The sequence below is a fragment of the Acomys russatus genome, chromosome 2 (genome assembly GCF_903995435.1).
Source record: "Acomys russatus chromosome 2, mAcoRus1.1, whole genome shotgun sequence".
Lineage (NCBI taxonomy): Eukaryota > Metazoa > Chordata > Mammalia > Rodentia > Muridae > Acomys > Acomys russatus.
Genome location: NC_067138.1, coordinates 66,813,837 through 66,829,634, shown reverse-complemented (window position 1 = coordinate 66,829,634; position 15,798 = coordinate 66,813,837). Strand labels below are relative to the sequence as shown.

The following is a 15,798-nucleotide window of genomic DNA, read 5'->3' as shown; positions in this document are numbered from 1 at the left end:
GTCCTCTTCTGCTGTCAGTCAGCCCAGGTTGTCACTCTCCTGCCCAAAGTCGGGCATTTTTTACTTATTCTTGGTTAAGTCTAGAACCACAACAAATATAATTATGGTTGGGTTTTAAAAGACAATAGATTATTTTACAACTTTTCTTTTTTTTTCTAAGATAAAGTCTCAATCACGTTTTAACCACCATGAAATTATGGACCTTGTTTAACCCTGTTTTGGTATTGGTATTCTTATATAACTATAGTTTCTCAGTGAGGAAAAAATAAAACCCAAACTTCTGGTGGACTTTATGTCCATAGTTTGGCTTGGTGACGGGGTGGGAGGTGGGGTTGTTTTTGTATTTCTGGGAAAGGGAGAGTAGTAAACATGGGTAATTACAAACTGTTATGGTCAGTAGGAGAATCTAGATTGCAAAGTATATTAAAATTAAAATTTGATCCTGGCATGTGTTTGTATAAAATGCAAAATTATGGCTTAAAAATTCTCTTGAAAATTTTTATTACATTGTTTAATATTTTACAATCATTTTAATGGTATATATGCAGATATACTACTAGAAATTTAATTACTAACAAATAATAATGAGAAAAACATTCTTATATATACTATTTTTCATGCTTGTGCCTCCTATATGTATTCCTAATTATATGGAAGTTCCTAAAGTCTAAAGGAAGAAATACCTAAGTTGTAGGTTATAAGGACAATCCCCACCTGCAACTACTTTCTACTCTACTTTTAAAAATTTAGAGTTTTACTGATTGTCCTGTTCATAGAATTCTAGTATACTTTCTGTCATTCATTTGACTTGCTGTTACATACCTCCACATTGTATCTCATGCTTAAAATTGTGAAAAAAAAAATTCACACATAGTAAAATGTAGATCTTAGATGTATAATTTGACAATTTTTAAAAAGTATAGCTGCAGGCTGGAGAGGTGACTTGGTGGTTAAGAACATTCACTGCTCTTGTAGAGGACCAGGGTTGGTTCACACATAGTGGCTCACAGTCATCCAAAACAGTTCCCTGGGATTCAGCGCCCTCTCTGGCCTCCAAGGGCACGGTGTGCACATGATGCAGATACATACATGCAGATAAAACACACTTAAAAATGTAAAACAAACCAAAAGTGAACATTACCCTTCCCTATTCATCCTTCTTGTACTCTGAATCACCTAGTGAGTATGTCTGAAGCCTGGCAACCCCCCTCCCCTCTTCTCAGGGTGGGGCCTCCAGGCTGCGCTTGCTTTGACCCTGCTGGGTTATGAGGGTGGCAGGGCCGTTATCACTTTCCTTCCATTCTTGTTTTCAGATGCTGGAATTTGTATGCCACCAAAGATTGACCAGAGAAGCCAGTGGAAGCTGAGCCTGCTGGAGTAACTGCCTGTCAGGAAGGCACTGCCAGGAAGACTGTTTGCCCACTCAGCTCATTCCTCACTGCGCTTCTAGCTCCTGCTCCTTAGAAGCCCAGCTGTTGAGAACTGGGGTGTGGGATGATCTGCCTTTGCACTGCCTACAGCTGCTGTGAGCGCCAGCTCTCAGCTAGCACTAGGCAGTCCAGTTTTCTTTGGGTATACATCCTAAGTACTGTCAGAACTTTTGTTTTATCCAGGATATTACAGTTTTTAAAAGATTGCTGTTTTTAGCCAGGGCATGCCTATAATCCCAGCAACTCAAGAAGCTGAGGCAAAAAGACCGATGCAAGTTCAAGACCATCGAGGGCTACATTAAGACTTTATCTCAAAACAACCTGATCACTGTTCATGTATTTAGTGCTGTTTGAGAGTGTGGTTACTTGTGCAGATCATGAGCTTGAGTCTCATTCCCTGATCCAGGCCTGGTTTCTGTTGCAACCTTGGCCAACTCTTGTCACTGATTTGGTCCTCAGCTCCCACTGTTCATAGGGAATGATGTTTCATGGCTTCTACCTCAAAAAAAAATGAAGACAAGTGGGATCACTGTTCTAAGTTGTAGGCCTTGCTAACATAGCATGTTGTATGTAAACAGTTAGTGCTGCCAGCATTTAGTCAGATGAGATTGCATAGCTGGCATCTTTTCACCCAACTCAAAGCAGAATAAAAAGCTAGATGTGTTTGGGACTGGAAAGTTGACTCAGTGGTTAAGAGCAATTGTTACTCCTACAGAGGACCTGGTTTGGATTCCCAGCACCCACGTGACAGCTCACAGCCTTCTGTTTGCCTCAGTTCCAGAGATCTAATGCCCTCTTCTGACCTCAGTGAGCACTAGTCAGGCACATCACACACAGACATACATGCAGGTAAAACAACTCAAACACACAAAGTAAATCTTAAAAAAATGTTCTAATGAAATGTGTTATCCTACCAGGTATGTATGGCCCGCTGTTACTAGGTTAAGCCTCCACCTGCACTGCTGCAGGGGCTGTGTATACTCTGCAGAATTATCAATGACAGGGTGGACTAGATTGGGATTTGCTGACATGTATCCTTCACTTCAGTAATGGGTAGACATCAGATACAGCGTGGCAGCAGGGTTGGAGGTTACCCTTTGTTCCCCAGACACTGCTTCCTTTGACTAAAATGTTTTGTCTGTGTCCAGGCAGATGTGGAGGTACAGAGTTTGGAGTTCCCAGCTGGTTTTCTATCCTGGTTTGGTCCAGCATTTCCTTACTATGCTCCCTTTCCTCAATTTTGGAACAATAATGTATAGCCTAGGCCACTGTATTTTGGAAGAATGTGTTCTGCTTTTTAATTTTGATTTTACAGGGGATAACAGTTAAGAGATTGCATAAATCTCAGAAAAGACTTTGAACTTTGGACTTTTAAACACTGTTGAGGCTGTAATAGACTGTGGGGATTTTAGAAGTTGGACTAGATGCATTTTGTATTGTCATTGTTGCAAGCCTATGGGGACCGGGGAGTGAGTGGACTATGGTGGTTTGAATAGATGTGGCCCCTGCCACAGATTCATGTGTTGGAGTACTTGGCCCATAAGGAGTGGCCCTATTAGGAGGTGTGTCCTCATTGGAGAACGTGTGTCACTCTGCTGTGGGTTTTGAGGTCTATACCCAGTGTGCCACACAGTCTCCTTCTGCTGCCTGTGGATCAAGATGTAGAACTCTCAGCTCCTCCTGCACCATGTCTGCCTGCATGCTGCTGTGCTTGCAGAGAGCTATCTTCCTCAATTATTGGACTTCACATTCATACATTCTAAATTCTGAGGGACAAACTAACATTTGGCGTTGTTGAGGGATTTTCATTGTTTTGTGGTTTTGGGCATTGAACCCTCAGGGCCCTGCAGCTATAAATCATGTGAGCTACATTTCCAGACATAGTGTTTTCATAGCTTGGTATAACTTAGCACTTTTACACATTTTAAATAATTTTTTTTCTCTTTATGTACATATACACATACGTTTGAAAAACTGTCATTGTTGTACTTAAAGAATGTGTGAAACTTGCTGTGCAATCAGTCTGGTCTTGAACTTGCTGCAGGCTTCCAGCTTCTTTATGCTTGAATCCTGGAAATAACATGCACATCTTACCCTGGTCAAAGGGCATTTACAAACACCTGGCAGTTCTTAGTAACTCAAAGTGCTTGCAAATTGGAAAGCAAAGTCAGATTCCCCCCCTCCTCCTTGTCTTAGTTACTGTTCTATTGCTGTGAAAAGACTCTATGACCAAGGCAGCTCTTATAGAACAAAGCATTTAACTGGGAGCTTGCTTATGTTCAGAGAATTAGTCTGCCAACATCAGGGCAGGGAGCATGGCTGTAGGCAGGCAGGCGTGGTGCTGGAGAAGCAGCTGAAGGCTTTGCATCCTGTTCCCCAGGCAGCAGGAAGGAAGGAGACACTGGGCCTGGCATGGGCTCACTTTCAGTGACACACCTCCCACAAGGCCACACACTCAGTTCTTCTCAAACAGTTCCACTCCCTGGTGACTAAGCATTGTGAACACATGAGCCTGCGGGGGCCATCCTTATTGACACCATCACTCCTGGTTTGCTAGTCCATTCTGCAGAAGCCCATGGGAGTCGTCAGCTGTTGCATCTGGGGTGAGGATGGGGATCTCTACACATAGCTAACTGAGTGCTCAAGAGCAGTGGTTCTCAGCCTTCTAATATTACAGTACCCTTCCTCATGTTATAGTGATCCCCAACCAAAGAACTATTTCGTTGCTACTTTTTAACTGTTTTTGCTAGATAATGAGTCGTAAATGATTTACAAGATACCTGATGTGCAACTCCAAAAGGGGCCACACCCACAGGTTGAGAACCACTTAAGAGGCTGTACACAGCTGTTTGGCAAAACTAAATTGTGCTCTTGAGTCCTGAGCCCTCTCTTCAGTGTTCTTAAGTTCTTTTCTGTGCCCCATGCCCACCTTTACTCTTTTTGGCTCTGAAGTCCAAAAGCTTCAGCAGACATCTTGGTATAAAGATGAGGGTTTGGGCCAGGCACGGTGGCACAGACCTGTAATCCCAGCACTCGGAGGCAGAGGCAGGTGGATCCCTGTGAGTTTGAGGCCAGCCTGGTCTATAAAGTGAGTCCAGGACAGCCAAGGCTACACAGAGAAACTCTGTCTTGAAAAACCAAAAAAGAAGAAGAAAAAAAGTTTTGGGTTCTGAATGTCATTTCCCCAAACTTACGTGTTCATTATTGCCAGTAAGCAGGGTTTCTCAGTGCTCCTATGGGCATTTTGTGTCACATCCTTTTTTCCTGGGATGGCATTGTAGTTAGGTTATTTACAATTTCTCTGGCTCTACTCACTAGATTGAAGTACATGTTTCCATCCTTCTTGTAACAAACTTACCATGTTAGCTGTTAAGCGTAAATGATGTCAGAAATACTAAGCTGTTGATGTGTTTCTGCTGGGACAGGTGGATCCACTGAGGGAACTGAAGTCGCTTTGAGAAAGAGTGCAGTTGCATCAGCTTTTAGTTACAAGTGTTTAGAGACACCCTTCAGAAAACACATCTTGTCCCTCCCTCATCAAGACCCTTCATCCTTTGGGGCTCATTGACCTGGCCTCATCAACCCTTGCGCCTCTGAAGATAGAAAGGGTTTGTTTTCCATTTTAATGGGTTTTAAAACACGTATTTTAAGAAGAGTTTATAGAGTTTACCAGTGCTGTGTAGAGGTGTTGAGAGATGGGAATCTAATCAACCTGAGCTTGTCTCTTAGTGCTCATGGGGTGTTGCCAGTAGAATAGTCTAGGAAGAGACTGAGATCAGATACAATGACGTTCCCAGCTCTTGTCTGATCTTTGACTCTCCAGGGCAAGGCTTAGTTATCTTGACAGACCATGGGGCCCTCAGATGTCCTTTCTGTTGCTCTACATCTGTACCTCGCTGCTTCAGTCAGATAATTCTGACCTGCCTGGTCTGAGTCCAGGCTCTGACATTTTAGGCTTTCTATTTGAAGATACCTAGGCAGACCTAGAGTTGAGCAAAATGGCTCTCAGCCTCTGCAAGGTAGAGATGCTTGCTCTCCAGATGCTCTGTGTGCGTATGTGACTAAGAGCCCAGGAAGACTTGAAGGCCCTTGTTTAAGAGCTAGAAGTCATGATCATAGCTATTGGGACCACTTCCTGGTTGTCAGATCCCAAAGCTTGTATCTTGCTTTCCATCAGCTGTGAGAGAAAGCCACTGGTCAATGTTGGGGTGGCTGGGATCTCCAGTCACAGATACTGGTGTCAGCAGCAGCAGTAACAGCTGCTACAGCCCACATGTGGGGGCAGTGGCAGCCATGGTCCCAGATAGCTCACTCCCTCTCCCATTTTAAATGTTTGCCCAACCAAGAAAAATGCACAGAGTGGTGTAGTAAGGACAACCAGGGGTGGCCACCATTCATTCATACACATGAACAAATCAGAGGAGTCCACACATGTCTCACACGGATCCCAGACATTGGGTCCAAAGCTGTGGCCAACCTTGTCATTTACATCCTAAACAGAAAACGCCTTAACCAGACTCCCCTCTGGAGGTGGCAGACCAGCTGACTTTTGATTTTGTTGCCCTTAGGGGTAAAAGAATCAGATTCCACTAAGCCTTTTGGCAACGATTGGTCAGAGAGTTCTGGGACCCTGGAATGCCTCAGGTTGTACTCTGACTAGAAGTCCCTTGACACCACTCTTCCTTGCTCTGAGACACACCCCACCTCCCACCCCATTCCAATGTCTCGAGGTCTGGTCTCTGGGGATCTCACTGGGGCCCCCCAAAATGTGAGGTGTCCACCAGAGAAGAGTACTTGGGCATGGGTTCAAGCCAGAAAGCCTTTATTAGCTGGCAACTAAACGTGAGGTCAGAACCTGAGTGCAGCCCCAAGCCTTTTTCAGAGTGAGCTCTTAAGCACAAAAACCACATCCTGTATCGACACTCTTCAGTTAGGAAAAACAGCGGGAAGGGAACTACAGAAGCCGAAAAAGCAAGGTTAGTACATCTAGGGACTTTCCCAGAAATGTGAACTTCGATGGCTTAGGTCTTTGTTCTAGTTTTGACAGGCGCTGCTGACTGTGTCAGGTTCCAAGACCTGAATGGTACTTCCATCATGGCATCCATCAATTGTGCTAAGGTCTTGGGGCCTGTTACACACTCACTATGGTACGTCTTCAGCATCCAGGTATCCTGGTGGCTTATAACAGCCCAGTTTTGAAACATTACTGGGAAGAGGAGGTACAGCTAAAACAGGGCAGGCTATCCTCACCAGCAAATTCTACACTTTGGGGGTTTGCTACAGGTGTGAAATAGAGTTGCTGCTGTGCTGTGGCATACTCTGCTCACTCAGCATTCTTCTGTGGGGGACTGTGGATGGAGAGCCTCTTATATCTTTTAACGTCATTTACTCTTAATTTGTTTTTATCACACTTTTCCTTAAGTATATTTTAACAACAAAGTAGTCCCTACGGTGGGAAGCACAGGAGGGGTAGAATAGTGTTAGAGCAAGTTTCTCCCAAGAGAAACTTGAGCATATGCATGTCTGATTCGCTTATGTTCCCCCTTCCCCCACTCCCAGGCTTTTGTACTATTTAAGGCTATGCATGTACATTTGTATGGCTCTTACTATGTCAGGAAATAGACACGCCTGAAGGGAAGGGGACATGAGGGGTTTTTAATGCTACAGGGATGAACATGCCAGCTTAGCACCATAGAAGGTGAGCCGTCATGCGGGATAGCTGACACATCACCATGGGGACCGTGCAGCATCTGGTCAGAAGCACCTTCTGTACAGGAAGAAAGGCCCATGTTCCTCGTATTCAAAGCGGTGGACCCACAGTGGTTGAAAACCCTGGAGTGAGGCGAGGATAGAGCCACCAGTCCACACTGCAGTGTCTCTCTCAGGCAGCACGTTTACCTGTGGGGTGTCATTGGGACACATGCTGCTCAGTTCTTTCTGCAGACGGTTAGGGAAGCCCTTGAGCATAGTGCTGCCCCCACAGAGCAGGATGTTCCCCATGAGGTCTCGCTTGAGCGCAATGTCACACTTGTTAAGGCAGGACACTGTCTGGGTGTGGAGGCCGAGCTGCATGGATTTGATCAGAGATGGCTTGAAGAACATCTCTGAGCAGAGGAACCTCTCTTGGCCCAGACGGATCTCTTTTCCATCAGGCAGAGTGTAATGGATCTCATGTTCAATGCCAGGGATTTTCTTCTCTTCAATGGGGTCCAGAGCCACGAAGCAGCATTTCGTCTTGATGTCCTCTACAATGCTGACCTGGTCCTCAGTGAAGTGTTTTCCAGAGTTGTTCATCAAGCTCATCAGGTAGGTGGTCAGGTCAGATCCTGCGTAGTCTAGCCTCCCTGTGATGCTGGGCAAAGGATAACCCTCATAGATGGGGACCACATAGGACACACCGTGGCCAACCTCCACCACCAGGCCAGAGGTACGTCCGTATGAGTACATGGACAGGCGGGACTGGTAGGCGATGTGCATGGCGGGTGTGTTAAAGGTCTCAAACAGCATCTCGGCATACTTCTCTCTGTTGGTGTGAGGGCTCAGGGGTGGATCTGAAACCAGGACGGCATGCTCCTCTGGAGCGATCTTCATTTCCTGCCGGAAGAGGTATTCCCAGATGTCCTGCACCGTGTCCCAGTCCACGATGATGCCGTGGCGCAGGGGGTTGACCAACTTGAGATGTATTTCTGGGTTAAGAAGCTCATGCCCCACGAAGGTCTCTTTACGATTATCCCCGGTCTTGGCTGTCTCCATATAGGGCTTGCCCACTGTTGTTGAGATCGTATGAGTGGGTTTTGGCAGACCAGCAAAGCCACATTTACAGAAGCCGGTGCCAAGGTCCACAACCACTGCTTTGGTCACCTCTAGCTTCGGCCTGTCCTTGGATACAGTTGCCTTTGCAGGATCTTCCGTCGCGGTACTTTCCCGGCGGACCCACACTGCCCTCTTTGCTGGGCCATCCTTTAGGGAGGCAGTCTGCATGGAGGCCTGGTCGTCAGCTTTCTTGGCAGGCCCATCTCCTATGTCTGCTGCCAGTGGAGCCCACACACCGTCCAGAGACATACTGCTCTCAGAAGGCTCCTGCTCCTGCTGCCTACGAGGCCTGAAAGGCCTAAATCAGAGGGCAGCTTGAGAATCTGACCAACAGTGACATCACTGATTGTGACATAATCCAGTAACTGGGTGCTTTCTGGATACTGGGGAGTGGTGTTAGAGTACAGTAGAGAAACTATCTCTGAAATGCCCTACCCCCAGTTTTGTAGTAAAACTTGCTTTATTCATTCAGTTAACTATGTGTTGAGTACCCATGACATGCAAGGCAGCCAGGAATACCTCAGTGAAGAAGTAACAACAGAACCCTGCCCTTAGCTAATCTACATTTCTAGTTGATATGCACTGAAGGGAAGATACAACATATTTGTTTGAACAAATATATATATATATATATATATATATATATATATATATATATATATTATTTTATTTATTTTTAAGAAAAGCTTTTAGAGGAAAATGAGAGGAGAGGCAGTGGCCATGCTGATGTGGTCCAGACACAGCTCCCTGAGCTGGCAGCAGTTGTGTAAAGGGCTGAAGGAGGTGACCAGTGTGCTAGGGATGCAATAGGTGCAGGGGCCTAAGTCATATGGCTGGTGAGTTAGTGCAGAGGCCAGCTGGACCCAGCCTGTGGCCTGTGGTGCTGTATAAACTTACTGGAGCAGCCATACTCACTATGGATTGCCTGTGGTAATGAAAAACAATGTCAGAAAGACTGGCCCAAAAGCTGTGTGAAAATGAGAACTTAGGGAAGTTTGCTGGCCTCAACTGAGAGAATCTGCAAAAAGACCAATGTGATCAAGGGAAATAACATGGAAGTTTATATGGCGTGGATGGGAGAAGTAAGGCTGGTGGCTAGGACAAAGAGGTCCCATCAGGCCATGGGTCATTTTAAGGACTCTCACTGTAGGTAGGCAGGGTTAGAAAGCACTAGAGAAATTAAACAAATTGATAGCATCTGAGTTAGTTTTTACCAGGATCTACTGCTACTATGGGGGCTAGAAAGTCCATCTGCCTCACTTTGGGCACTAAGGTAGATAACCTTAAGAATTATTTCTGGCCAGGTGTGGTGGCACACACCTATAATCCCAAGATGCTGCAAAGATAACATACAGAAAGCACCTGGTACCCTGCCAGACTGTCTATAGAGGCCCAAATGAATGAATGAACCATCAGGCATGGACATGTGAGAGAGAACAGAAAGCTCCAAGGTCCCCAGTGTGCTCGGGCTCTAAAGCTGCTGGTCATTAACTCTATCCTGGAGCAAACCAGTTACTAATGTGTGTGAAGGGTGAAAAGAGCAAGCTCCCACCCCCATCTAAATGGACCACTCCTGATGACGTCACAACCTAAGTGGTTGCCAAGGCACTGCTGGAGGTAGGCTCTCATTTCTCTTCAGGTGCTCTAGGGTGTAGATGTGAGAAGGTGAGGAAGGGAGGTAGATGGCGACGAAGAACAGCTCTAGCCCTAAGCCCCTGGGCACAGCCCAGGGCGACCCTGGAGAGGCAGGAACACTGCCAACCGCCGAGGCTGGCATCCGGGACACAGGTTCCACTCAACTAAAGACGAAGCCCAAGAAAATTCGCAAGATCAAGGCGCTCGTCATTGACCTGGGCTCGCAGTACTGTAAGTGCGGCTACGCTGGAGAACCGAGGCCCACCTACTTCATCTCCTCCACGGTGGGCAAGCGCAGTCCCGAGATGGCTGCGGACGCTGGAGACACCTTCAAGGAGACGTACGTGGGCCACGAGCTGCTCAACATGGAGGCGTCGCTGAAGCTGATTAACCCACTGAAGCATGGTGTTGTGGTGGACTGGGATTGCATCCAGAACATCTGGGAGTACATCTTCCACACTGCCATGAAGATCCTCCCCGAAGAGCACGCGGTGCTGGTGTCCGACCCTCCGCTCAGCCCCAGCAGCAACCGGGAGAAGTACGCTGAGCTCATGTTCGAGACCTTCGGCGTTCCCGCCATGCATGTGACCTCTCAGGCGCTGCTGTCCATTTACTCATATGGCAAGACCTCCGGGCTGGTTGTGGAGAGCGGGCACGGTGTGTCGCATGTGGTGCCCATCTCCGAGGGAGACCTGCTGCCAGGCCTGCCCAGCCGTGTAGACTATGCAGGCTGCGACCTCACCAACTACCTCATGCAGCTGCTCAACGAGGCGGGTCACAAATTTTCAGACGACCACCTGCACATCATAGAACACATCAAGAAGAAATGCTGTTATGCCGCACTGCTGCCAGAGGAGGAGATGCGCCTGGGCCTGGAGGAGCTCCACGTAGATTACGAGCTCCCGGATGGCAAGGTTATCACCATCGGCCAGGAGCGCTTCCGCTGCTCCGAGATGCTTTTCAAGCCATCCCTGTTGGGCTCTACCCAGCCTGGCCTCCCCGAGCTCACAGCCACCTGCCTGGCTCGCTGCCAGGATAGTGGCTTCAAGGAGGAGATGGCAGCTAACGTGCTCCTGTGTGGTGGCTGCACCATGCTGGACGGCTTCCCAGAGCGTTTCCAGAGAGAGCTTACTCTCCTCTGCCCCGGGGACAGCCTAACGGTGGCCTCTTCTCCTGAGAGGAAGACATCAGTGTGGACCGGCGGCTCCATCCTGGCCTCGTTGCAGGCTTTCCAGCAGCTTTGGGTCAGCAAAGAAGAGTTTGAGGAGCGGGGCTGTGCAGCCATCTACAGCAAGTGCTAAGGGGCAGGCCCCACAGGCCGCCCTGGAGGCCACTCTATACCTTCACAGAATTTCACATAAAAGTTTAACCTGTAACGGTCATGTCTGGTCTGGTGTTCTTGGTCGAATCTGATAGAGGGTGGCAACAAATTGAGTTTAGAAATAGCATCAATTTCCGTAGATTGAATCCCTCCTCCTGGGTGCAGTATGAATGTGGGTCTGTCTTAGAATGGCTGTGGCAATGTTTCTTTTCAGAAAGGTGGGCAGCTTGAGTTGGGCCTCCATGGAGTGGTGAATCTCATTAAAATGGCTAGTGCCTGAGTCAGATCTCCGGATTCTTTAGATCTGTGAGCCAGCACATCCCATAACCTGTGCCAGCTCCAGGTTGGTCCTCCAGCTGTTCTTTACAATGCCCGTCCACTGCAACAGTGGTGCACGGAGGGACCAAGATTAGGGAGGCCTCTTATTGAAATATTAAAAACAATACCCCACTTTCCCCTAACAAAATGACTACATAAGAATTTTGTCCACAGTTTTAGGAGTTACGATACTAACCCAGAGATGCAAAGGCCTGTGAGCATCCACCAACCACTGTCTTGTCCCTTCTGACTTGTCCCTGAGGTTCGACTTGGAAAGTCTTGAGAGCAGGCATCGTACCTCCCTTATTTGAGTTTTCCCAGAACCCAGGGCAGAAGGTACTAGTACCTCCCTTTGTGTTAAAGATAAGAGCCAGGTAGCTGGAAGATTCCGAGCTTCGTCCAACAGTCTCCGGCCTGGTAAACTACAGTCTCCTGTTTGCATCCAAAGTGCTCCCTTGATTTTTACCCTCTGTCCAATTACCAATCCTTTTCTTTTTAAAGTACATAAATGGCTTTCACATGACGAGAGCAAATGGATTGAAATGTCATAGTAGTCAACTTTAGGCTTTAAAAGTGGGACCAGTATTTTAGCAAAGGAGATTCTTGCCTTACCTAAGGTTTCCAGACACACACACACACGTTGTTAGGGTGACACAAAGTAGTGAAATCCTATCACTTGGACATGCCAAGACACCTTCACTGCCTGTCCAGGCTGCCTGATTTCTCCTCACTTAATATTACCAGGTATACACCAAGTGTTGTGTATATACTTTTTTAAAAATTTGGTCGGTTGGTTGGGTTTTAATTTTAGGGTTTTTTGTTGTTGTTGGTTTTGTTTTGTTTTGTTTTTTTTAATGCTCTTACTATGCAGGCCAGGGTAGCCTGAAACTTAGACCCAGGCTGGCCTTGAACTCACAGAGATCCACCTGCCTCTACCTCTGAAGTGCTGTGATCAAAGGTAGGACACTCACACTCATCTTGTACAAGGTGTTTTAAGACATCAACTTGAGCGGGGCGGTGTGGAGCACACCTTTAATCCCAGCACTTGGGAGGCAGAGGCGGGGGGATCGCTGTGAGTTCAAGGCCAGCCTGGTCTACAAAGCAAGTCCAGGGCAGCAAGATAACATAGAGAAACCCTGTCTTATAAAAACAAAAACCAAAACAACAACAAAAAACTTGATTTCAATACAAGTCATTAAGAGTTTTCTGTTTGGGGACTGGTGAGATGGCTCAGTGGTTAGCAACAAACAGGTCCTGCTCTTCTTACAAAGGTCCTGAGTTTGGTTCCCAATAGCACACATTAGGCAGTTTACAACTAACTACCTGTAACTAGAGCCCCGAGGGGATCCAATACTTCTGATGGGCACCTGCACTTGTGCACACATACTCACATATGCATAGTTTTAAAAATTATTTAAACAAGGGTTTTCTGTTTGACTATTAAATTTTTCTGGCTAACCAGTGGGGAAGTTAAGGTAGAGATGTGTCCCATGGTATGTAGGCTGGGGCTGCTATTAATGGCTGCCAAGAGTTGATGGTTAAATATTCAGGAGTAACTTGATACTTGCCATGTTGGGACTATTTACACCTATAGAATAAATAAATCAGTATCCTCCACTTATTTAAATGAGAAGATAGGTGAGGCTAGATCATAATGTGTGGAGGCAATTAAAAAAAAAAAAAAACCACAGCAGAACCCAAACCTGCTGCAGTTATTTTATCATTATTGTCTAATAATTGCCCCACGCCGAGCATCACTTATTGTTGTTAATTTACCCAGTATGGCCTAATAATGTTTATTATCAGGCCTATAATTATTATTATGGCAGTATTTTCTACCCCGCTAGCAATCAATCAAGACACAGACACCTGGTATATTTTAAAATAGCCTTAGTTAACCTGGGGGAGGGCAGATATTTCCCATGGTGGGGCAGGTATGGGATACCTGTCCCAATCTTATGCCATCTGCTTCTAATAATTTCTATCAAGCTATCTCCCATCCAGAATCCCAAATACTTACTAATGTTCGTCATCTGGGCCAAATCTCCATCCACACTGGCCAAGGGCTTCTCTTCCAGCTAACCCATGGCAACCTTCTTCTCCTATCTTCACCTCTGATCTCTCCTCTTCCCAAGATTCTCTCTGTCACCCCAAGCCCAGGAACTTTAGCCACGCCTATCCCATTTGCCCTGGCTAGGTGTGAAGGCCTTTTATTAAATAGCATCAAAATACATCAGACCAACACAAACCTGAATAGATCTCCTCTTGGTTGATTCAATAGGCCCAAGGAAGAAACAAGAAACCCATATTTGAAAAGTTCTCTGAGCAGTTCTAATAGACATACGTTCAGAAGAGAGCATGGCACATACTGTCCATATCTCAAGCAACTCAAAAGTTTACTTGACATTAGTGGAACAAGCCAATAGCGCTGGTGACCAAGAATCCTTGGTGCTGAATATTGGAGTAACTTGGAGTCAGGACAGCTTTCTCTATATTGAGGCTCCACCTCTCTCTCTCTCTCTCTCTCTCTCTCTCTCTCTCTCTCTCTCTCTCTCTCTCTCTCTCTCCTCTCCCCACCCCCCTTCTCCTCTCTCCTGCTACTCACCTGTCTCTTTCTCCTGCACTGTGCTTCCAGATGTGCCAAGGTGTGCTGGCTAGTTTTATGTCAACTTGACACAAGCTAAAGTCATCTAAGAGGGCCTCAATCAAGGAAATGCCCCGATATGATCGGGCTATAGGCAGGCCTGCATTTTCCTCGGTAGTGATTGATGTGGGAGGGGCTCAGCTCACTATAGGTAGTACCACCCCTAGCCTGGTGGTCTTGAGTTTGATAAGAAAGCAGGCTGAGAAAGCTAGGAGAAGCAAGCCAGTAAGCTTCACTCCTTCATGGCCTCTGCATCAGCTCCTGCCTCCAGGTTCCTGCCTTGTTTGAGTTCCTGTCCTGACTTCCTTTAGCAATGAACAATGATGAGGAAGTGTAAGCAGAATAAATTTATATAGTAACTTTCCTCCCCGAGTTGCTTGATCATGGTGTTTCATCGTGGTGACAGTAACCTTAACCAGAAAAGAAATTGGTACTAGGATAGTAGGGTATTGCTATGGCAGACCCGGCCATATTGTTTTGGGAAGGACTGTGGAAGAACTTGGGAGCTTTGGGCAAGAGAGTCCATTGAGTGATCAAGCTTGGTGAACTGTTCTGTGGGAGCCTGGAAGAAAGGCGTGTTGAGAGGAACGCAGACCATGGAGGCCTAGCTCGTGAAGTTTCAGAGGGAAATTTAACTGAGATCCAGAGTATTGTAGCATCCAAACATCAAGCACTCACATGTTCCTTGTCTTGTGAAAAAGCATTTGGCCCTGCTCAAAGGAAGGTCTTACCTTTGGCCCTTAGCACCTGGAAGGTAACCTATGCCTTACCTTTCCTTAGGGTTGGACTGGCTACACCCAAAAGTCCTAGAGTGATGATTGACTGTGCCAGAAAGATCAACATTGCTATTTAGGGAAGGGACTTGGGGCCATAGTGTCAGTTGAATTGAAGGCCAATGTTAACCAAGTAGATATTTGGTCACTTATGCCTATGTAATGTAGCCCCAGTATAAACACTGAGCACTAAGGTTTGAGAAATCTTTCTTGATTGATAAGACTTGTAAGTATTGATATTGGCAGAGTGATGTGATATCAGGTGAGAGAATAGTGGATATTTTGAGTTTGAACCATAACCAAAAGTATAATAGATTCTAATGAGTTCTGGGAGTCCTCCAAGGAAACGATTGCTTAGGGAGCCCATTGAACTTGCAGTTAGTGTAACATGTGACAACGCCACCTACCACTGTAGTTGGGGACAGCTCCAACAGACTTTGTAGCTGGCTAAAACTTCTCATATGTGTCAATAACCAGGAAAACTGCAATAAGCATGAGAAGAGACAACAAAATAAATCAGGTACGGGGATGTTCTGACAGGAGCTTTAAAGCAGGCATCATGAAATTACCCAATAAGCCATGGTAAATTATCAGACAGAGAAACATGGCAAGACATAAGCTATAGAGATAAACATACAAGGCCTGGGTCATGGGCCCACCCCACCCTCTGTGCTCTGTGTGTGTGTGTGCACGTGTTTGCATGCACACATACATACATGTGTGCGTGTGTGCGTGCGCGTGCACACTCCACCACACCTCACAATAAATATAATATAAAAAATAAAGTAAAAAATAGAGTCTAACATTTCTACCATCAGAACGCCAATGGAAAAGAGAAAGGAAAGATGTGACAAATAGTGTGTT

General features: G+C 46.2%; 3 protein-coding genes across 3 annotated transcripts in view; 2 read left to right on the top strand and 1 right to left on the bottom strand.

Annotated features, from left to right (window-relative positions):
- The window catches only part of Elp1 (elongator acetyltransferase complex subunit 1), a 53,845-nt gene extending 51,533 nt beyond the window's left edge, over window positions 1–2,312 (top strand). Inside the window, exon 37 of the mRNA XM_051162187.1 lies at window positions 1,314–2,312. Within this exon, the coding sequence (XP_051018144.1) occupies window positions 1,314–1,381 (68 nt within the window). The 3' untranslated portion in view covers window positions 1,382–2,312. The remainder of the gene's footprint in view (window positions 1–1,313) is intronic.
- A 4,872-nt stretch (window positions 2,313–7,184) lies between these two features.
- Window positions 7,185–8,492, bottom strand: Actl7a (actin like 7A). Its single transcript, XM_051166368.1, has one exon. The coding sequence runs from the start codon at window positions 8,490–8,492 to the stop codon at window positions 7,185–7,187; it is 1,308 nt and encodes a 435-aa protein (XP_051022325.1).
- Window positions 8,493–9,716: 1,224 nt separating this feature from the next.
- On the top strand, window positions 9,717–11,179 carry Actl7b (actin like 7B). The gene has a single exon (XM_051166354.1). The coding sequence runs from the start codon at window positions 9,926–9,928 to the stop codon at window positions 11,177–11,179; it is 1,254 nt and encodes a 417-aa protein (XP_051022311.1). The 5' UTR covers window positions 9,717–9,925.
- Window positions 11,180–15,798: the final 4,619 nt, after the last annotated feature.

Excerpts from the sequence above, each read along its gene's own strand:
- Actl7b (XM_051166354.1), top strand. The coding sequence starts at position 9,926 with ATGGCGACGAAGAACAGCTCTAGCCCTAAGCCCCTGGGCACAGCCCAG.
- Actl7a (XM_051166368.1), bottom strand. The coding sequence starts at position 8,492 with ATGTCTCTGGACGGTGTGTGGGCTCCACTGGCAGCAGACATAGGAGAT.